General features: G+C 41.6%; 1 protein-coding gene across 2 annotated transcripts; it reads left to right on the forward strand.

Moving 5' to 3' along the window:
• Positions 1–2,128: 2,128 nt before the first annotated feature.
• On the forward strand, positions 2,129–23,202 carry fermt1 (FERM domain containing kindlin 1). Of its 2 annotated transcripts, XM_080790332.1 has the most exons (17): positions 2,168–2,193; positions 3,532–3,565; positions 7,966–8,120; positions 9,171–9,268; positions 10,310–10,445; positions 10,904–11,038; positions 12,693–12,879; positions 13,559–13,661; positions 13,993–14,100; positions 16,512–16,643; positions 16,843–16,892; positions 17,695–17,819; positions 18,611–18,717; positions 19,425–19,649; positions 19,809–19,933; positions 20,310–20,451; positions 22,133–23,202. In XM_080790332.1, exons 3-17 carry the CDS (start codon positions 7,970–7,972, stop codon positions 22,304–22,306), a joined length of 1,998 nt encoding a protein of 665 aa, XP_080646458.1. In that variant the 5' UTR covers positions 2,168–2,193; positions 3,532–3,565; positions 7,966–7,969; the 3' UTR covers positions 22,307–23,202. The 2 variants fall into 2 exon arrangements, with proteins under 2 accessions (XP_080646457.1, XP_080646458.1); XM_080790331.1 differs by lacking the exon at positions 3,532–3,565 and having other exon boundaries at positions 2,129–2,193.
• The last annotated feature ends 37 nt before the right edge of the window (positions 23,203–23,239 follow it).

The raw sequence follows: 23,239 nt of genomic DNA on the forward strand, positions 1-23,239 counted from the left end.
TCATTGGTAGACAGTGGCACTAGGCAGGTTTCAGATTTCAATCTTCAGAAAAAAAACAGAACAACCAGGTGTTCACAGGGGATATAGAAAAAGGTGACAATAGCTAAAAGTGTCAATGGTGCTCACTGCTCACGGATCAAACCGGCTAAAATACAACAGACGATCTGGGCAAAAAGTAAGAACAGCCTTTATTTATTAAAAGGCAACTGCCAACATGTTTTGACCTCGGATGGTCTTCATCATGGCCAAATCTTTTTTTATTTAACTGCAGAAAGCATGCCTGTCTGTGGGTGTGTGTATGTTGTGTACTGTCCCGGGCATAACTCTGACACGTCTGACCAATTGACCTCAAACGGACGGTCGGACCAATGTTTTCGGAGAAGCTAGAATGCACAAATAATTCTATCCACTGTCCAGGGTTCTGTGGAGGATGGACTTAGCCTAGGACGCATACCATTTCCGCATTTGGTATGCGTCTGATCCGGTCGGGAGCGGATGGTAACTTGCGTCATGTTGTAGCCACTGGTTTGTATAGTCATCAGGCAAAAAACCACAAACCGGAATCAGAAGAACCCCAAATTCCCTGTGATCAAGGGCATCATAATTTTAGGGCCTACCCAATAAAACCCTTGATGCAGCGTATGAATCAGACACATTTCTTTGAGTACTTCTTGGTATAGTTTGTTTATGTATCCACACAGACCAGCCATTCCCCTGAGGTGGCAAGTCAGGTTAGGATGGACTGAATCTCTGATCCGGACAGGGTCATATAAGGGTGGGGCATGCATTCCCAACTTGCATCGTTTCCGAGTAGGGACTAGGGAGATGCCCGAGGTGGGGGTGACCGTGACAGGGCAGTATATATAGAGATTGGGTAGACAGACCAGGGCCTTATATACGTATATGACATGACTCTGATATTAACATTATTCTGGCATCCTATATTATCAACAGCACGAGTGCAGACAAATATATACTTGGCTTGCTGTTCATCATATCTAAATCTGTGTGATGAAAACGATATTACAGTAGTAGTACCCAGAGAGTACTTCAACACAGCTCAGATTCTTCCTCACCTGAAATCACATGCTCATCCAGGGCAGTGGCAGAAGCTGCATTCATCTCCAGAGTTTTTCTGGGCAACACTACAATGGTGGAACCAGGAAGAAGGTCTGGTTCCTGCAACAGAACACAAAAGACAGACAAGCTGGTGACTTTGTATGCACTCCATTCAATAAATACACACAGACATGGTTGAAAAGTGTTGCTTTAATCCTCACTTAATAACAGTCAGTGGATCAGTTTCCATCAACACAAGCTCGTTTTTACAATTAGCAACCACAGGGTGGCAGGCTGGGCATACAGTATACAAACAGTGACATGTATTTTATGAATAATGAAATGGCTGTACACACACACACACACACACACACACACACACACACACACACACACACACGTTCAAACAATATTCAGCTCCAAGTAAAATTACCAGGGTCTGCAGGCTTTCACAATCAGGGTTCCTCACTCCTCAGCTGTAGAGTTCCTGGCCTGTGTTGTTTGAAGAATGACATACATAATTAGAATTATTAAGTAGGCTATTTATTTGCTCTTGCATGAATGTCTCAGGGCTGTCCCGAGTTATTTTGTTGCAAAATAAGCCCTGGGTCTGACGTCTGACGCTATCTCATTCATTCAAGTGTTTTCAGTCTAAATGGAGCTGCGTTTCGTTTCATGTTTTGTTGTTTTGTTGTTTGTTGTTCCCACAGTAAAACAAGTAGGCCTATTATCGGCTACCGGTATATTAACGTGAAAAAAGACGATATTTCCCAAACAAACCTTACGTTCCTGACTTGCTTTGGTGACCAGAAGTGACTGGCAAGTTGGCAACATAAACGTAGACGGTAGAGGGTAGACCATAGGTGGGGTAGACCGTTCGTAGACCGTAGACAATTTCTTTCTCTTCCTGACTTCCTAGTTCCTCGCGCGCGAAGTATCGAAGACGTCCTCCCGGGCCATGGGATTAAAACAACGAGACGTCGTAACCATGGGGATGGATGTAACCAAGGTGAGCCCACTTCCTTTACCTATTTGAACGGGGCGGGGCCTAGTATTATTACCCAGGAGACTTTCATTATTCTAGCTTCATTCCGCTGGAAGAGAAATCTTAAAACGGGAAAACTTTTAATCAAGGTAAGACGAGTTCAAAATACTTTAATACCTTTCAGTGATCAGTATGAATCGTTGTCTTTGTCTTTTTCCAGGTAGCCTAATAATTGCAATGTGTTGTTTAGGCTACCCCTCCCTACCCCATCGAATGGTTACTTTACTTTCTAGTAAATCTGTGTTGTTAAGAATAATAGGCCTAGCTGTAGCCTTATTATTACAATGTTGAGTGAATATACCAGTTCCAGTCCATATATGGGCCTATTTTATACAAACATTACCATTATTAGGCTACTACTAAATTGAGGACCCTAAAACAATTAGATGCATTTTCTCCTGCTTTATGTTTTCATGGAGCCATGGAAATCTAGTACAGTAGTTTTCTTGCGATGCCTACTTCATCTTCATTTGAAGGGGATTGCCTTCCTTAAGTTGTCTTAATACAATGTTATACCATTTTACCATATGATACACTCCCATCCCTTCTACAATCTACATACATTTTATGCATATGTCTGCTATTTGATGTATTTTATTTGCACAAGAGACTGGGGAACTCTGTCTTATGTTACACAATGTATATGTACTCCTACTGTTGATCTTATTCAAAATGTAACTGCAATTCACGGTTACTGTTACTACTGTAGCTTGCGCTGAAGAATTTCACCCACTCTTTTAAGCTGAAGTTCCACTTTACAAATGCAAACAGCATTATCAGCATATTGGGTTCTTTTGTGTTGTGTTATGATGTTGTGTATTCAGGTGAGGGAATTGTCAACACATCATGATTATGCATGATATAACTTTTTGAAAAATATAGGCTACCTTGCAGCTGCATAATATGGAAGGTACAGCAGGCAATGGATAATTTGTTCATAAGCCTAGCCTGTAGCCTACTCAATCCATACCCCAACCTTTGCAGCCCTGGGAAGTAGAAATATTAAACAGGTAGCCTCAGGCCACGGAATACCAAGTGTAACTGTTAAAGCATGTGTGTGTGTGTGTGTGTGTGTGTGTGTGTGTGTGTGTGTGTGTGTGTGTGTGTGTGTGTGTGTGTGTGTGTGTGTGTGTGTGTGTGTGTGTGTGTGTTCTGCGAGAAAACTTGTTACTGTAATATTGCATGTATGCATGTGCCTGTGCATGCATGTTTTGTTTTTGCATTGCATAGTGCATACCTGCATGTTGTGTGTGTGTGTGTGTGTGTGTGTGTGTGTGTGTGTGTGTGTGTGTGTGTGTGTGTGTGTGTGTGTGTGTGTGTGTGTGTGTGTGTGTGTGTGTGTGTGTGTGTGTGTGTGTGTGTGTGTGTGTGCGTGCGTGCGCGTGTGCGTGTGCGTGTGTGTGTGTGTGTGTGTCATCATTGTTCAGCAGATATTCTTTGCAGGGGGTTCCCAGAGCTGAGGTGAATGGTGATGAGGACGTTGTGATGGCTGTTGTTGTGCTTGGTCTCTTCAGCTCCAAGTCATGTCCCTGCTCGTTACACATTCCACTACTCAACCCTAGCATTCCATCCTACCCTCTCACCTTCTCTTCTCTTCTCTTGCCTGTCTGTCTGCCTGTCTTGTGTCTATCTTGTAGCCTTTATCTATCCTGCTACCCTAATAGACAGGGGTACATGAGCACCTGGCCGTTCATTCGTGCTCTATCTCCGACCAAGCCACACTTCCACCACACATCTCTCTATGCAAAATAAAACCTGCACACTCCCACAAAAGACATAGACTACATTGCATTCGCCAAAAATGTCTTCTTTACTGTTTAAATATTACTTTTCTGAAACACGCTATTCTTGCTCAACCTCAACAGCCTACGTCAGAATCGTCATGTTGGCGTCTACTACGCCAACTACGTTCACTTAATGGGGCCAGTCCTTCACAGTGACACACGCGTTAGATGAACCACGCGACCGGGATGGTTTCTACCCCTCAATGTCGTGCCTACTCTACACTGCCATCCCAAGTCCCCTCCCCCTTTCACTGCTCCTGTGTGTGACCTGTGAACTACTCTCTGACTGCACTGTGGCTTGATTTATATGTGCGAGGTTGAAATGTAATGCACATAAATTAATTATAGGTCCAGCAAGCAAATCATGATTGTCTGTTTGTGCTCAATAGGTCACCATCACATTCCGATTTTAGGTGTTGTGTTTTCTATGACATTTATTTGGGCCAGTAGTTTCATATCTATCCTTTTTCCGACCAACACAGAACATGCTAACGGTGTTAGCGCGTTAGCATCCATCTTGCTTTTGATTTATATGTGCGAGGTGGAAATGTAATGCACATAAATTAATTATAGGTCCAGCAAGCAAATCATGATTGTCTGTTTGTGCTCAATAGGTCACCATCACATTCCGATTTTAGGTGTTGTGTTTTGTATGACACTTTGGCCAGTAGTTTCATATCTATCCTTTTTCCTTTGACCAACACAGACCATGCTAACGGTGTTAGCGCGTTAGCATCACACAGCTTACAGCGTCAGTGTTGCATGAATACTTTCAACCATGACAATGCCGACTACTTTTGCTACACACACTTCCCAAGGATTATGGAGATGTCTTTATTTATTTTTTAAGGTTGAGAAATGAAATAATTATGGTCGTTTCTAATCTCAGCATTTCACAAGAGAAAGACGTGGATGCCTTTCGCTGCGCTGTTGGCGTTGCCATGTCTCATAGAAACAAGTAAATAGGTCTTTAAAAAGAATCCCAAAACAAGCGCATATAACAGGGGTCTGTAACCTATTTTAAATGAAGTGCCATGTTTTTATTTTCTAGATAGTGAGTCAGCCACAAGCTCACATCACAACAATAATCCATGTAATAATCACAATAACAATACTAATAATAATAATCATAATAATCCTGCTACCCTAATAGACAGGGGTACATAAGCACATGGCCGTTTATCCAACAGCTTTCTCCGACCCAACCACACTTTCACCACACATCTCTATATGCAAAATAAATTCGGCACACTCCCAGAATACATATAGGCTACATTTCATTGAAAGAAATGTCTTAATTACTGAATAAATATTACTTTTGTCAACCACGCCATTGTTGCTCAACATCACCAGCCTACGTCAGAATCGTCATGTTGGCGTCTACTACGCCAACTACGTTCACTTATTGGGGCCAGTCCTTCACAGTGACACACGCGTTAGATGAACCACGCGACCGGGATGGTTTCTACCCCTCAATGTCGTGCATTTGCTGCGCCCTTCTAATGCTGCGCCACGCCTACTCTATACTGCTCCATGCGACTCGAACAGCGTCAGCAGCAGCAGCTCCGAGCCTCCGTCAGAAAGGCTGCCCACAGCACTGCACAGCCCCACACCCAAATGAATCGAATGAATGAATAAGGCGCTTATATCGCTATTGCTCAGTGGATGGGACATTTACATTAAAAGCAATCGGATGGACGCGTGGATAACGGCATGGTTGTGTGCAATCGGAGGGAAAGCTTCCATAATCCATATAGCTTCCATGCTAGCTGCTTCAGACACAGGGGAGGGGAGGGAGAAATAGTGCGAAATAGCGCTTATGCAACAATTACCCTAAAACACAAACACCTCAACTCGATGTCATTGTGAATAAGAATTTCGAGCGAAATAATAATTTTTGGAAGGACACTTTCACCCAGTATGAAGCTAAATGTGGAAGCCGTGTGTGTCACACCAAAACGGCTGACCTATAGAATCCTGTAACCAGCCTCTCGCACTGCCTGCGAGTTGGCTCCGTCTAAGGCTCCGTCTTATGAGCAAATTTAGAACTTCCGGTCTGACAGCTAGCAGATTTAAGACATCCGGTTGCTTTCAGAATAAAATAACATTATTTAATTCGTTAATTAAATAATTTTTACATTACATTATTAGTATTATTATTACATTACAGTTATTGTAAAGACACACATTATGTTTCTGTGTAAAAATAAGTAATTAAATAACATAAAAAAGTTATCTAAATGGATAAATGCTATTCACTGGAGTGCATGGACTTTATAAAGTGGACACTGGACAAAAGACGGCTCCGCCAGGCAACTATCTGGACATACCCACGCGTTTGGGAAGATGTCCTCTACCACCCCACAGTCTCCGCTAAGCGGGAGAGGTGTAAAATTCACAGCAGCAGAGCTTCTACTGGGGTCAATGCAAAAAAATGTACCGTTTCCGGACCCAGAATGGACACTGGACAAAGAGGCCTCCGCGAGGCAACTATCTGGACATACCCACGTGTCCGGGGAGATGTCCTCTACCACCCCACAGTCTCCGCTAAGCGGGAGAGGTGTAAAATTCAGAGCAGCAGACCTTCTATTGGGGTCAACACTCAAAAAAGTGCCGTTTCCAGACCCAGAATGGACACTGGACAAAGAGGCCTCCGCGAGGCAACTATCTGGACATACCCACGCGTCCGGGGAGATGTCCTCTACCACCCCACAGTCTCCGCTAAGCGAGAGAGGTGTAAAATTCAGAGCAGCAGAGCTTCTACTGGGGTCAATGCAAAATAAATTACCGTTTCCGGACCCAGACTGGACACTGGACAAAAGACGGCTCCGCGAGGCAACTATCTGGACATACCCACGCGTCCGGGGAGATGTCCTCTACCACCCCACAGTCTCCGCTAAGCGGGAGAGGTGTAAAATTCAGAGCAGCAGACCTTCTATTGGGGTCAACACTCAAAAAAGTGCCGTTTCCAGACCCAGAATGGACACTGGACAAAGAGGCCTCCGCGAGGCAACTATCTGGACATACCCACGCGTCCGGGGAGATGTCCTCTACCACCCCACAGTCTCCGCTAAGCGAGTAAATGGGTGCTTATATTTCTATGTGAAATGTGGTGATGCTGGCATCACAATAGATGCCAGCATCACGCTGCCTCCGTCTAATAAGCACATTTACAACTTCCTGTTTGGAAACCGAAACAGATGCTTCTGACATTTGCCTGTGCGTGCTTAATCGTTGTACTTCTGAACACATTTCCCAAATCTCAGTGATTTATCCACACATCGCTCTGTGTGTGTGTGTGTGTGTGTGTGTGTGTGTGTGTGTGTGTGTGTGTGTGTGTGTCGCGTCGCCCTCCAGCTGCAATTGCGAGTGTGCGCTGTGTGCAGGGCACACTACTGAGTTTAAAACCACAGCTGAAACATGAAGTGGAGTCTGTCAATTCCCGCAATTTCCTTCTTCCCATATTGCGCTGCAACGACACTAGGATTGAGCCCCCCGAAGGGGGGCGAAATTCTAGTCTATCTTATAGCCTTTACACAAGCCTTGTTCACAGGAAAAACAAAGACAAAGTATGGTGTGGATAACTCTGGAGCTGCTCCATTGGTGGTGTATTATGCTGGCTCATCACTTTTTCTCCTGCTGCCAGCCTGCCACTAGTCAGGGCACCTGACAAGTTCTTTGTGCTCTTCACTGCTATTTTATTTAACAGTCTATTGATTTTTGATGACTTAGGGCTACTGCATCAGTTCAACGAGAGTACAGTATAGAAGCAGTGACGTTTTGCCTTCTACTGTGGGGATATGCAGTTAGTTCATGAAGAAGCACTGCTTTAGTGCTTATTACTGGCCTGGTTCACTGTGAGAATATCTTTGCGCTGACTAAGATGTCCTATTTTCATTCTGGTTGTTTCCAAACAAAAGAAAGCAGTGGATTGAACCCACGATTCGTGTTATCAGTCCTGCTTTGGAACGTATTGTGATTTTGACGTAAAAGGTTTTTTGTAATTTTTTATAATAATGATATTGAATACGTAGGAGCATCTATTCTAACCCGTCCATTCCCCTCCTATGTGACTAGGGTCATGATCACACCGGCAGAATATGGCAACACATCATGGGAGCTGTCTGTGCAGGTGGACCAGAGGGAAGGAGACGAGTCCATGAGATTTAAAATGAGGGTGAAGGGTGACTTGCATATTGGAGGTCTCATGCTCAAGCTGGTGGAGAAAATCAGTAAGTGGCCATGCATGCAAGCATGCATCTGTCTGTCTGTGTAGTAGTCCCCCCACAGTTCCTTATAACTGCCCCATTGCTTACCTGGAAAGATATCACCCATATCCCAACCTCTTCCTGCTGTATCAAGGAGAGTTGGCAGGTGTGATAGGTATAGGTGTACCACACCCTTGTTTGCCCTACATTCCTCTGTACTGCAGTGCCATTGTTCTATAATAATACTCTGGCAGCATTGCCCCAGGGGCCAAAGTTCAGCCCTGATATTCTCTGATAAAGCCATTTACCTATTTATCTCTGGATGGGTCTCTCCGCTGGATTTCAACAGGGAACTGAGGGACGAGTTAACATGAAATTGGCCACCACACCACTGTTGCTGGCCAGATACTGTATGTTAGGGTGCTGTCATGGTGGAGCACGCAACAGGATAAATTATGACTAATCAGCCTGTCATCAAAATACAGGATTTGCCTTTGTCTGATATCAGCCCAGCGTCATAATATGATGTCACACAGACAGACTCATAAAACCACACCTTTTTAATGATCTTGTTTATGGTCCACTCCTGTCCGCATCCATTTGTTAACGGTAGTAATAGTAGTACGAGAGTAAGATTACAAATATGAAGGTGAGTCATTGTCATCTGATATGCAGACATGTCATCACAGGAGTGGCTGCATGAATTGTGAATATTGGGGCAATAGTAGTACTACGCCTAGTAGTATTGGTAATAATAATGATAATAATAGTAATAGTAGTAGTAGTAATACTGATACTACAGCAAAAATTACAAGGAACATACATTCTTTCCAGAAAGAAATATAATATTCATATATTATTAAAAATAAACTGTCCAAAAGATATAATTGTTTGTTGTCATAATATAGGTAACAAATAGTATAGCACGAGCGACCAAAATGTCAAAAATAAAGTTTGTGAAAGTAAATTTACAGGGTCCAAAATATATATGATCCATTTGGTTCCATTTGTACACTCTCAGAGTTAAACAACACCAGTATTAATAATAGCGTTGTGGTCATCTCCATCTATCAGAGGCTCCTCAGGACTGGTCGGACCACGCCTTGTGGTGGGAGCAGAGGAAATGCTGGCTGCTGAAAACTCACTGGACCCTGGACAAGTATGGGATTCAGGTACAACACTCGGTGTCATTTTCCTGGTACTGTAAACACTCCCCTAGTTCAGGTGTTTCCTGTCTCGAGTTGTTTATTCTGTCCAATAACATCCTAGTGTAGGAGCTGATGATTTCGCAACTACTGCTATATAACTGCTAGTGTCATGATGATTTTAAAAAAAAACAGGAGAGGGGAAAAAAAGTTATGAATTGACATAAGAAGCTTAAGGACAACTTAAACGAAACAACAAATCACAAAAAATATGAGAGTAAGGAAGAGAAGTGGTAATTAGATGGATATGTAATTTACACAAAGTTTAAGCTAATTTAACAACATATGGACACATGGTTACCTGTTGCTCAAGAGGTAGAGTGGTCGCTTCGGAATAGTTAGTTTACCCTTCCATCCCTGGCTCCTACTTGGATTTAATGACGAAATATCGAAAGTTTACTTGAACAGGACACACTACCCAATGATCATGTCGCTCATGGTGCCTTACTCCCTGACCATGAGTGTGTGAATGTGTATGTGTTGTGAATGGGTGAATGTAATGCACACTTTGAAGTAGGGCTGCACAATATATCGTTATCGTATCGATATCGAGGTATGAACATGCACAATATCAGTATCGCAAAAAGGCAACGGTATCGCGATATAGATATATCGTCGACATATCGATATATCGTCTATATCGACAATATATCGTCCACTTCTAAAGCCAGCCCTCTATTTTAGCCTGTGCCCCTTGGAAAATAAACCATCACTCGTTTGTCCCTCTGTCCTGTTGTAGCCTGGCTCCAGCCCTGCATCGCTAGCCACGCCCATTAAGAAAATATGTTCTGGCGATTCAGGTCTGGAGTCTCCCGACGACGGTGTCAGCTAGGGCTGCACGATATATCGTCATCGTATCGATATCGAGATATCTGCCATATATATCGTGATATGAATTTTTGTTCATATCGTGCAGCCCTACTTTGAAGCGCTTTGGGAGAAAGGCGCTATATGAATGCACCATTCTCAGCATTTACATGCACTAACTAAACTAATTGTGTTTCCCAGGCTGATGCTGACCTGCATTACACCCCCCAGCACAAACCCCTGTTACTGCAGCTTCCCAACATGAAGACCATCAAACTGACTGTCAGCTACTCCAGCGTGGTCTTCAAGACTGTGTCCGAGATCTGCAGAACGCTCAGTAGGTGACGAGGATGGGCAGCTCTCGTGCTTCATACAAGAATCCATGAGATATTGTTTTCCGGATTTACTGTTTTAGGATTTCCTGTTGTTGTTTGATGATTCCTGCATTTCAGGAGACAGCTGTACTTGTGGTGTAGCTCATAAGTGCGTTGCCCCCTAAATGGAAACAAGACCCCAAGGACCTTTTTGGTGCTATCCCAGTTTTGGTTGCATTTTTTTCTGGCCTTGACAGCCCATACATCCAAACAGAAAAGTCCTATCTGATTGCATTAATTGATTAAATGACGTTAAACTTACTTTGCCACTCGATTTACCACTCACTTCATGCATGCGCGCGCATACCCTCTGTTGTTGCAGGTCATCGCCGCTCTAAAAGGCCTTAAAGCATCAACGCATGATATTATATGACATTCTTGTTTGTCCCTCATATTTTACGTTCTTCTCGCACCACGTCAGACATCAGGAGACCAGAGGAACTGTCCTTGCTGAAGCCTCCAGACGATGGGTCTAAGAAAAAGAAGAAGAAAAAGGACTCCTCCCTGGAGGAGGTCTTGGACATGGAAGAACTCAGTGGAAGGTCAGGAGTACCAGGTACTGTAAAGCATACAACTGTTTCATAACTACACAGTAAAATCCTGAGCATCAATTTGGTGGTAAAAGAGTGGTAAAAATACACCCATATGGGTCCATTTTTACACCCTCAGAGTATAACACAAAAAACAGACTGGAAGCTGCTTGCGAGCTCAAAGTGAAACTTTCATACTAGAAAAGTGCATTAAACACATTAAACGACAAACGGAATCCTACATAATAACATGCAGGTGCGCAGTGTGGTTTAAGCTACTCTTCCTCAAGGAAGTACAGCTGATTAAGAGTGTTGAGTTTAACACTCAGGATGTTGCGGTGTATGTTATGAATATAGAAGCCTGATCCGAGCCATTGTCATTATACATTTAAATATTTCAACAACTATATGGTTTTACAGTGTGTGTTTTTCTTTGGCCTATTGGCAGTGTGCACAATAAACTTGGCGGTGATTGGTCCAGCGATTTGCGATATTAGCTCCGGGCTCAGAGACACTGACTGACACACCAACCTTCTTATAGAATAGATAGATAGATCTGCAGAGCCACGCTGTAAAAACCTACTTACTGAGTGTCCAGTGTTTACATGCAGAGCCTGCTACTCATTTCTAGCCTTGTAGAGTGCGAGAGTGCCAATCCGTAACATAATCCTTGACGTAATGACTCCAAATTTGGGCAAGGTTTCAGGCCAATCTGGGCCCCATTGACTTGCCCCATTGGTTTGCGAGACTAGATCTGGACACATAGCCCTAATGCGGAGCCAAAATGTAATTGTGAGGGCTTTAGGCAATCAAACGATGAACAGGATGAAGGCAACTGCAAGTGATGGAAAAAGTTATATTAATAATGGAAAGGTTTGTTTGAAACTAGGTGGTGTGGTTAAGGTCGTTACATCCCACTGTTATTTATTATTCATGTACAGTACTTTTATTGTTTGTTGCACTTTGTTATTGTCCTGGACAACCTTGTAGTTTTTGTTCATGGTGTTTTCAACTGACTCTGTGAAAACAAGGTTGTTCTGTACTGTACGTGTACATAATATACACGTTTCATGAGTCCAGTTTAATTCCTGACTCCACTGCATGGCTACATCTGAGAGATTAGATTTTCTTATGCTACAGTCTATACTGTATGCACTTTAGGTCTTCCATAGATGTGAAGGACTGCAGTTTTCATCACTGATATCTGGCAGAATTGTTCAGTATGGTGCAATATTCTCTGGGCTTTCATTAGTGTTTCTCCTGCTTTCATTAGGGAACAGATTCACACGCATTCCCACGCTCGCTCGCACGCACGCACACACACAAACATACAGTTCTTCAGCAAAGCTTTTTCCCTTTTTAATACAGACTAAGTCAATGAGCCTTTCTGTTTCCCCCTGAACTTACGGAAATGTCTATCCACTGCATTACTAACTAGAAAATAAAGTAATAACTTGGTATGGGAGTGAAAGTCTCTGAATGCATGCTTTGTTCATAGACCTAGATTTGTGCATCTGTGCATGTCCACCATCAATCATCAACACATTATTGACTGCGGCGCAACCAAAACTGACAGTGACAATTCCCTTATTAACAATCATCCTCATATCCAGTCTGAATGCCCTCGAGTCAATACACAGAATATTAGCTTGTATGTTTAAGACCCTTGTCTTCTTCTAGGAAGCCCCATGTACAGCAAGACAATGACGGCGACCTATGACCCAGACAATGGGATGCCAGTGTCCGCCACAAGCATGTGGTTTGGAGATAACCCTCTTACTGCCACCCAACCCAACGTACCCCCTACTGAGCTGGCCAAGATGTACCAGCCACTTTCAATGGTGGACAAATCTGTAATCAACGCAGGGTAAATGAAATGACATAACCTAAACAAAAATAATACATTTTAAAAATGCATAATGCACAAAGAGATCCAGGGCTTAAAACCACAGGGGTCAGTTATTTGTGCGTTTCAGTTGGGTTTTGACAGTGTAGAGATGCAAATCATGTGCGCAGAAATGTAACTTTGTGCAATTAGATGAGAGTGGACTCTGAAAATGAATAAATATGTAAAAATGAACATTTTATATCCCAGAGGGGACATTTGGTCAGTGCCAGTACCACAGCAAGAAAACAAAATGCTAATACTGAATACAATATTTATTTATATCATACTGGATATGAGATGGGGGGGAGGTGCCCCCCAAACGAGTCCTCACCACTGGCCAGAGGTGCATTATTAGCTATTCACATTTACAGGTCTACTGTTATGTACAGTAAATAACATGATATGCACTGTGTAATATACAAAATGCTGTTAAATCATTGTTATTTTGGAAGTGGCACAGACTGTAGGTACAGTTTAGACTAGAGGATATTTGTCCACTGGCCATAGACCACAGACTGTAGGTACAGTTTAGACTAGAGGATATTTGTCCACTGGCCATAGACCACAGACTGTAGGTACAGTTTAGACTAGAGGATATTTGTCCACTGGCCAGAGCTGAAATGGCTTTGGTTTGTTGTTTTGTGGCTGTGACTGACAGGTGGTTAGACTCATCACGTTCTCTAATGGAGCAGGACATTCAGGATGATGACAGATTACTGCTGCGCTTCAAGTATCACTTCTTCTTTGACCTCAATCCCAAGGTAGGAAGTCTAAGATTGAACTTGTCCTTGTCACCATGCCTGAATTTACAACACAGATCTGAGCCAACTTAAGACACTAAAATGTATAGTAACTATAATTTAGTAAGTGTGTGTGTGTGTGTGTGTGTGTGTGTGTGTGTGTGTGTGTGTGTGTGTGTGTGTGTGTGTGTGTGTGTGTGTGTGTGTGTGTGTGTGTGTGTGTGTGTGTGTGTGTGTGTGTGTGTGTGTGTGTGTGTGTGTGTGTGTGTGTGTGTGTGTGTGTGTGTGTGTGTGTGTGTGTGTGTGTGTGTGTGTGTGTGTGTGTGTGTGTGTGTGTGTGTGTGTGTTGCAGTATGATTCCGTCAGGATAAATCAGCTGTATGAGCAGGCTCGCTGGTCCATCCTGCTGGAGGAGATAGATTGCACCGATGAAGAGATGCTCATGTTTGCTTCACTACAGGTAAAAAGAAAACAAACAAAACAACAAACATTTTCATCAATTGTTTCAAGTTCAACATGACACTCCAGAGTCGGTTAAAAAAAATAGGTGAATGCATTTATTTAATAACATAAGAGCATATATGAGCCCGTTGGTCTGACCTTGCCCTCATCTTATCAACAGTAGTCGCAAGTGTGGTGATTTAACTAAATCTTGTGAATAGCTATCGTAACCCACTGTGCCATCCACGAAATTGCGAGATTTGATTAAAAATGATTTAAAAATATTAATTGACCTTTTTTTCAGCATCCGTTAGCTTCCGCCGCTAGCATCCATAGGCCTCTCATTGTAGAAACAGCCTACATAATAATCTGCGGTACACATGCACGTGCACAGGGTTATTAGTGTTATTTAAGATCAGAATGACATAAGATGCCATGTTTATAGCCTATCAATACATTAATCCGAGCAGCGCTGATCATCATCGCTGCTTTCGGCGCCTTGTCGAGTCCGTTCCCTATGCATACACAACATAAACAGGACTAATCAATTCTGGGCCGGGCGGAAGTGACCTGTCTTCTATGCTTAATATTTTGCGGATTTCTCTGGCACTAGCACAACGCTCTCGGCCTGGAGGCCTGAGAGTGTTGGTGTTGCTGGTAATATTGGCCCATCATATCTTCATGGCGAGCAAATTCATCCAGATGTTGGTGGAAAAAACATTTCATCTGCATTGAATTAGGTTTTCCTTTTATTGCACAATTTCCATGATCTGAGAGCAGTAGAAATATCAGTGTGACTGTCAACCGCAATCCTTTAACAGTTATGTCAATTATGTATAATTGACTTTAAAGCCATAGGCCTACTGTGTAACCTTTTTAGTTATTTTTGATATCATCTTTGGTATATTTTTTACAATGATCAAACCACATGTCCCACAGAAGTGTTTTACTTCTGTTTTAGTTCTCTAAACACTATTAACCCATTCTGAACGGGAACCCATTTTGGTGTTAGCATCATGTTATGCTTTAGCTATTGAAAAATAGCAGATCTACAAGCTCATAGCGCGCCACCGAGTGGCGCGCTACGAGCTTGTAGGTCTGCTATTTTTTTTTAAATCAAAGAACGACTGACATTTTTAGAATCTGATCTCAGGTCAGAATGGGTTAATCAGACCAGTGTGTGTCCCGTGGAAACCTCGTATGAATCTGATCTCAGGTCAGAATGGGTTAAACATTGTTTTTATTCACAAGTGTCAGTCCCGCCCCGGAATGTACTGGAAATGTATTTATTTTGGTTTATTACAGTTAATAAATAGGTTTTCAGGCGACGTGTGACTACTAAAATGTATGTTAAATGTATCATTAATTGGTATGAAAACTAGCTTTAAAAGTAGTTTTCATCCAGCGCCATTACACATTTCTCCATGAGTACTGGAGATGTACTGTAATAAATATGATGTAGCACAGTATGCGTTTCCTGGGGCTCAGATTATTATTCTCCTGGGAGAACCAGTTTGGTTAGTCTTAATCCATGGGGAGACATGACACAACATGAGGAGAACCCCATAGGGGGAAGGGAGACAGTTATAAAGAGAGGGGGGGGACAGAGTAGAGAATAGCGTACTGTTAAAGGTGATCAAAAGACAAATGTTTCTGCTAGGAACAAATTATTCTAATATATAATGAAATGTAACAAATGATTACGATAATGTTGATGACATTGCATCCGTGGGATTCTGGCTGTCTGGCTTTTGATCCCACTTCTAATTCACCATGCTGACATGTAGCAACGGTTAGTTCACAGCCATTTAGAAATGGCTGTGATTATGGTTGTGTTCACCTACATGCACGTCTGTGCCATGACTTGTACAGAGAGGTAGTCTAAAGCCTCTCTCTGACTCATCCCGGGTCTTGCATCACCTTTCGTTAGAGTCTGTTTTATGACTTGTAACCGAAGCTCAGCCTTTCTACCAAAGTAAGTTCCTCTGATGCTGCCAAATGTGGATTAAAGACAATGGGTGATGTTATGTTTTTTTCCTCAGGGCCCCAAAGATCCTACCCAAAGATATTTCAGAGCCTTGTTTAAAAACACAAAACGGAAAAATGGAGCCCTAAATAATCTTCGGCACAGAGACTAGGGCCTAGTCTCTGTGCCGAAAAGAACAGATCTACATGCTTACGTTGAGACATATTGTGAGATTAGTGTGGTGTGGTTAAGCCCTATTTCAAAAATAGCAAAAAGCTTGTCACATTGCAATGTGTTGTGAGGTTATAGATCATATTTTTTTAATGTTTTGAATTTGTTTGAAAAAAGATATGTTCACTTGCTCAAATTAGGGATGACAGGTTGGTGGTTTCGTCATTTGTGAATCTTATTTAGTTTGTAGGTACTCCACTACACTCTGACCGGCTGGTGTCATGTCATTTCAGTATCACATTTGCAAACTGACCATGTCAACCGAGAAACTGGACTACTCCGACGAACCAGAGATAGATGAAGTAGAGGCAGCTCTAGCCAACCTGGAGGTCACACTTGAAGGAGGAAATACAGACAGAATTCTGGTAAATGTAGTTATTTTTATATACCGATAATGACTGCACAGCGCAGAATACAAACAAATAATTTTGAGGGTTTTGGTGTTACAGTGGCATGGTGATAACAGCTGTTTTGATGTGTAGGCCTCTGCTGATTGCATGTCTCAACATGATGATGTCATAGGAAGACACAGGATAATTGACAGTTGTTTGTCCCCGCCCCTAGGAAGACATTACAGACATTCCAGAACTGGCGGACTCCCTAAAGTTGTTTAGGTAAACACAACACACGCATTACACTCCACGACCCTGTGTCTGTGCCCGAAATATTGAAGGCAGGCAAGAGTAAGACAGGCCAAGGTTATTTGTGTAGCACATTCAAAGTACTTCACATACATGAAAAGCGAAGAGTACAGAAAAATACATGTTTTTGTAATGTTTATGTTCTGGAAGTTTATTCCAGTTGCATATGTGTGTAGCATAGGAACGGAATGCAGCTGTTTTCTTTGTTTTAATCCTGTTAGCACACCGGTCCCTGGTGACCTAAGATGTCTAGAAGGTTCATAGTGTGGGAGCAAGTCAGAGATCTAATTATGAACACATCCTGCATCCTCTCTGCATGTGAATGTACTGTATATACTCTATATTCTCCCCTGTCTAGTAGCTCCATATCTATGGAGTCAGATCAGTCTGTGTATGTCGGGTGGATCTTAAATCAGACATATCAGACAAATCTACATAAAACTATTATAATAGATATAGGCATTGGCACCCCATCTTTATACTTTCATCTTCCTCAAAGATAAGCTTGTAGACCGCTGTTTGAAAACAGTCTACTCTTTACATTCTTTTAAGTTCGTCTTTCCAGTATTTTTATTCTTTATTTCTTAGAGAGGAGAGTGTCGAGAGGCAGGAAACCAAAAGCAGAGAGAGGAGTGACATTAGACAGATTAGACAGGAGCCTATCTTTTTTCTATTTTGACTTTACAAATCAGTCTCGCCGAAACAGACGCATCCTAGCTGATACTTTATGTTTACTTTCTTTGTCTGTTTTGTCAAATTTCATCTCACATCTCAGGCCCAAAAGATTGACACTGCGTCCGTACAAAGAGTACTGGTTTGTGTTCAAGGACACTACCATCTCTTACTACAAGAACAAAGAGGCCGCCAGCGGAGAACCGATAGAGCAGCTTCACCTCCGAGGTCTGTTGTCTGCAGAAGGCCTTATTGTTGTGTAATAGCACTCCATATTTATAATGAGTTCCTCTGCCCTATAGAACTGCTTTGAGCATGAGAGTATGAAACTGCACATCGATGTGACATTATATATTGAGGAGTGGGATTTATTACTGGGTTTGTGGAAACAGCAAATGTAAATGTAGACTTTACAGTCTTTCTTTACCGCAGCCTTTAATACAAATTTATTCAAATCTAAAATGATATTAATACATTTAAATTGTGCATCATAAAGAATAGCTGTACATAATGCATAAATGCAATTTCTCATGTTTATTTGAGTTTCAAATAAACATGAGAAATTCATCCGAGCCAGTCTTGCATCTATTATTTTGGAGTGCCGCTTTTTCCACTTAGTTGGTTTATGAGTTAAGTTATTTTCAAAGCTGAGCACCCACTGCCTTAAACAAGGGCAGTTTCCAGAGGAAGCGCACCTGTTTTTCTTTCTTTACCCGAATAGCTGTACAAAGGAATGATAATAATAAATGTTAATGTTTGTTTTTAAAGTAAATTAAGTAAAAACATTATTAAATGGAGGATTAGGACTATTGATCTAATACGAGCTCTAGTCTGATCCAGACATTGTTAGATTGAATTTGAAGAGAAAGTATCTGTATCGTATTGCAGTTATCGTTTTAATGTTGCTACCAGGGCACTTCTCCAACTGATGGCCTTCTACAACGTCAACACCGGTAGCCTCAACTTTCTCTAGCGCTTCTGCGCCCTAAATTCACTGTCTCTCCCTGTCACTGTTCCAGGCTGTGAAGTTGTCCCTGATGTCAATGTGACCGACAAGAAGTTTGGCATCAAGCTCCTGCTTCCAGTCGCTGACGGGATGAACGAGGTTTACATCCGATGTGACAATGTAAGGCCCCAAATAATGTCATATACAGATTAAAGACAAGAGAGGGCTATAGGGGACCCTGTTGGCTTAATGTGTCCCAGCTCAGGATCGATCTTGGTTGCATGTCTGACCTCATCCATATCATCACAGTTCTGTCATTCTTCAAATCTGAATGAAAGCAGACATGCCCGAATAAACAATATTTTTTTTTTGTTATCAAATGTTTTTTTTATTAAAGACAAAAAATCACAATAAGATACGTTAACGAATAAACAATATTGAAGATAGATTTAGATAGGTAGTTGTGTCTATGTCTATACCAAGGTTCCCAAACGTTTCATAGTTGAAGTGGGAACCCACCCTGACAAGCACTTGGCATTACATTTAGTTTGACTCGGTTCCACAGATAAATATTGTGAAAATAGTCGATCTACAAGCTCACAACGCCTCACAATGTTTGCCTCTTCAATTTGGCCAATTTGGTATTATAAAGGTCTTAAAAAGTTAAAAGTCACTAAATTGACACTTAAGACATGTGCAGCTAACCTGTATTCACTTACACTGTATGACGGTTTGTTTACTGTTGAGGGAGAAAACAACGTTGTGCACATTAAGCTAATCATCTGGGGACCCCCCAAAAGAAAGATGACCCAGTTTTGGATCCGCTATAGTAGCTGACAATTTTATAAACGTATAGCTGCTAATGTGTGGTTATGTTCCGGCCTTAGGAGACGCAGTATGCTAAATGGAAGGCAGCATGTATCCTGGCCTCCAAGGGCAAGACTATGGCTTACAGCTCCTACAGGTCAGAGGTGAAGAACATCCAGTCCTTCCTACAGATGAAGAGTCTGGCGCCACCTCCTGGGCAGGCAGCGCCCAACCTGGAAGCCATGGAGATGAACGCAGAATGTTTTGTCTCCCCGCGCTATGCCAAGAAGCACAAAGCCAAACAGGTATATGTTTAGTGTGTAACATTATTTCCCCTATTATTATTATTATTATTATACATTTGTATATTTGGGGCGTTTTGAAAGGTATAATTTTATGTCAAGGCTACACTGGTGCATTTTAAAAACAGAACCTGTTCTATTCCTGGTGCCGTTTCTCACCAGCTAACAGCGCGCATTCTGGAAGCCCACCAGAACATAGCCCGGCTGTCGCTCATGGAGGCTAAGATGCGTTTTATCCAGGCCTGGCAGTCACTGCCTGAATTTGGCATCAAGTACTACATCGTCAGGTACAAAAATGTAATTCCTTGTTACAGTGATATGTGGTGAACAGTTGCTATAAAGTCCAGTTAGATAAATAAATTAAAGTTCTTAAAATGAGTTTGCACTAATTCCTGAGAAAACCATAATCCAATGCAAGAAATGTATGTAATCTATTTACAAGTTAACTGCATGTTGATATATTTTACAATCATCAGTTCTGATTCAGTTTATCAGAACTGATGATGACGCAGGTTAAAATGTTACATTTATTCTGAAATGCATCCATTTTATTCAGCGTTTCAGACCTGAATTCATATAATAAATTATTATAATTAATTAATTATTAATTGATGAACAACGCATTCAGACTTCATCTTTAGTTTTTTACCTTCTATGCTGTAGATTCCGAGGCATTAAGAAGGATGAACTTTTGGGAATCTCCTACAACCGTCTGATCCGTATCGACATATCCACTGGCTTGCCGGTCACCACATGGAGGTTTGCCAACATGAAGCAGTGGAACGTCAACTGGGAGATCAGACAGGTAAGGGCTGGTACCTTGTGCTAATGTGCTATAGTCTGCGTATGCAGCCAGTGTATCTTTTCATGCCGATAGAAAGCAGTTATGAAACAGTACAAACATGATAAAGGAGAGGAAGAAATTACATCACAATGAGGACTGTTTTCATCAGCTGTAAGAAATGATCATAGAAATATTGTACTCATCATTTCAGGTTACAAGTAATGTACAAGACAGTCACAAAACCACTTCTGGTGGGCCCTGCGTCACACTCTTCACACAGTTACTCCCATTCACCCCTGTGAGCCACCCAGTACAACCACAGTGTCATGCTACGTTCACACTAGCGACAACAAAGCAACAGCCTATAAGTCATTTTCAATGAAAGCCAGCTCTCTGAAGCTATAATGCAAGGCCCAGGGCACTGCATGACGCACTAAAAATAAAAGTTTATCTGGACTTCTGTGCTCACATGACACGGTGAAACATCAAACAATCATATGTATTTGTTTCACCATTTCCACTGCCCGTCTACATCCCCACAATTCCTTCTCTGTTCCATAAATGGAAGAACAAATGTTTTCTTGTTAACCAGTTCCCTGTGCTATTTAAACAGAACCGAACCTTTTTGCGCAGTGTGGCTTGAGCAACACTTCCGCAGTGACTCTGTACTGTAGCAACTTAGCTGACCACGCTTGGCCACTTTTTGTAGCTTTGTCGCCACTAGCATGAACACAGCATCATACTGTTGGCCACTGAGGAGCTCCACGGGAACAGATGGGTTCAGTGCCTTGCCCAAGGGCACTTCACCGGTGGGTGTTGAGGTAGGGGTGAGCATTGGTCATTCACTGCCTCACTCAAATTTGTCCTGCCTGTGGATGGAACCAGGAAGGCCACCATTGCACATAATCCACATATACTATACATATTAACACTTCCAGTACTGCCCTCACACCATATAGCCTATTTTTCTTTATTTAAATTTTTTGTTTTATACTTCACTGCGTCAACTTTGCACCAAACGGGTCGTAGCACTGTGCACCACGAAGGGTGCACTGCGTCTTTCGGAATTTTAGCTTTGTTTTTCTGTCTGTTTTCCGAAAAACGCGTCCAGTGTGCAACCACCTTAAATTAAGTCTGAGGTTAAGAAATTGCACAGAAAAGGGAGTTAGAATCTCAAGAAGGATAAGTGTACCTACTACCAGCTTGCCTGATTGTATCATTATTATTAGGAAATGTGCCCATATAGTCATGTCATCATGTGTCTGCTCTATCAGTACTTATCAGTTAACCTGAGTTTAATGGAATGTTGGATAACAGAATGGAATAAGGGTAACCGTGGGATAGGAATAGATAAATTGTTCTCAAAAACAATAAAAATATATTTTGGCTCTGGACCACTCGTATATTTCAGTTAAATAATGCCCAGGCTTGATAACATTTGTTGTACGTAATATCGTGCAATGAATGAAATCAAGCCCTCAACAGTTCACTAGTAGTCCGTGGACCATCGTTTGAGAAACAGTGGATAGACATGGGATGCATGTGTTACAAAAGCACTAATCTTAGCCCATATTCCATCTCAACACATCAGTGGTCCCCAGGTTGATTCTTAGTCAGGGTGGTGGTCCCTGGTTCACAATCAGCTGAAAACCCCTGACCTAGTCAATAAAGAGATTTTAATACATTTTATGTTGTGTTTCAGGTCGCCATAGAGTTTGACCAGAATGTGACAATAGCCTTTTCGTGCATCAGCTGTGACTGCAAGGTGGTCCATGAATACATTGGCGGCTACATATTCCTCTCCACGCGATCCAAAGACCAGAATGAGACGCTAGATGAGGAACTGTTCCATAAACTCACTGGAGGACAAGAATGAAACTTTCATGTTGGATGTTCCAATGTGAAACTTCAACATTCGCCTACATTCTCTAAACCGTGAAGCACCACCACTGCTGGATAATATGTGATACTAGAAGAGCATACAGTACTTTATCCATTTTTTCCTCCAAAAAGCAAACAGGTGCAGGATCAGTGTTTTGAAGTAATGTTTTATCACTGCAATTCTTATTCCTAGCTTTTATTTAACCAGGAGTCAAGATTAAGAATCTCTTTTAACAGCAACATAATTAAAAGCACATTGTTACAGACATTGAAAAACATTGTTATGTTGTGGTTAAGAAATCGACCTCTAATTATTTCATGTTGAATTTAAAAGAAAAGCTAAATGGATATTCTGTAACATATTCCATGCAAGAGTGCAGAATACACAAAAGCCCCCTTTCTAATTTCCACACAGGCATTTGGGACATAAATTAATGAATTATTCTCAGACACTTTTTTCAGCATGATAAAGACACAGATAATAATAAGTGACCAGACCAATAATTGCCTTATAAGGTTTGCAGGACCTGACTGAGCCTAAGTTAATTGTGCACAACTACTGAAAAATACAGTATGCTTAGTGGGGACTGATATTGTTGTAAATAAATTGAGAGAAATGTTATTGTTGACTGATGTTTGACCAACTTAGTCAAATGAATGTCCAAAGTTGCTCATAAAGATACTGTAAACAAAGATATGAAAAACATTGTTTAATATACTTTTTTGCTGACACGAATACAGATCATTTCAATGACTTTCTCCACGCTACTGATGTGACACATTTTCTATGACTTAATTTCAATTACATTTTATGTAAAAAGATTGCTTGCTTTTAAACGTAAAATGACTGTGAGAAGAATTGTATAGGCCTATAGCTATTTTTGTATTTTCACACAGTGGTTTCACTTTTAAACTGATTATTCTAGTC

The sequence above is a fragment of the Protomyctophum bolini genome (assembly GCF_963924005.1).
Source record: "Protomyctophum bolini genome assembly, chromosome: 19".
Classification (NCBI taxonomy): domain Eukaryota; kingdom Metazoa; phylum Chordata; class Actinopteri; order Myctophiformes; family Myctophidae; genus Protomyctophum; species Protomyctophum bolini.

Bases quoted from the DNA above. Each gene is read 5' to 3' on its own strand.
- fermt1 (XM_080790331.1), top strand. From the start codon at position 7,970: ATGATCACACCGGCAGAATATGGCAACACATCATGGGAGCTGTCTGTG. The intron at 9,269-10,309 runs GTACAACACTCG...TGTGTTTCCCAG, and splicing joins TGGACAAGTATGGGATTCAG to GCTGATGCTGACCTGCATTA. The intron at 16,644-16,842 runs GTAAATGTAGTT...CCCCGCCCCTAG, and splicing joins GAAATACAGACAGAATTCTG to GAAGACATTACAGACATTCC.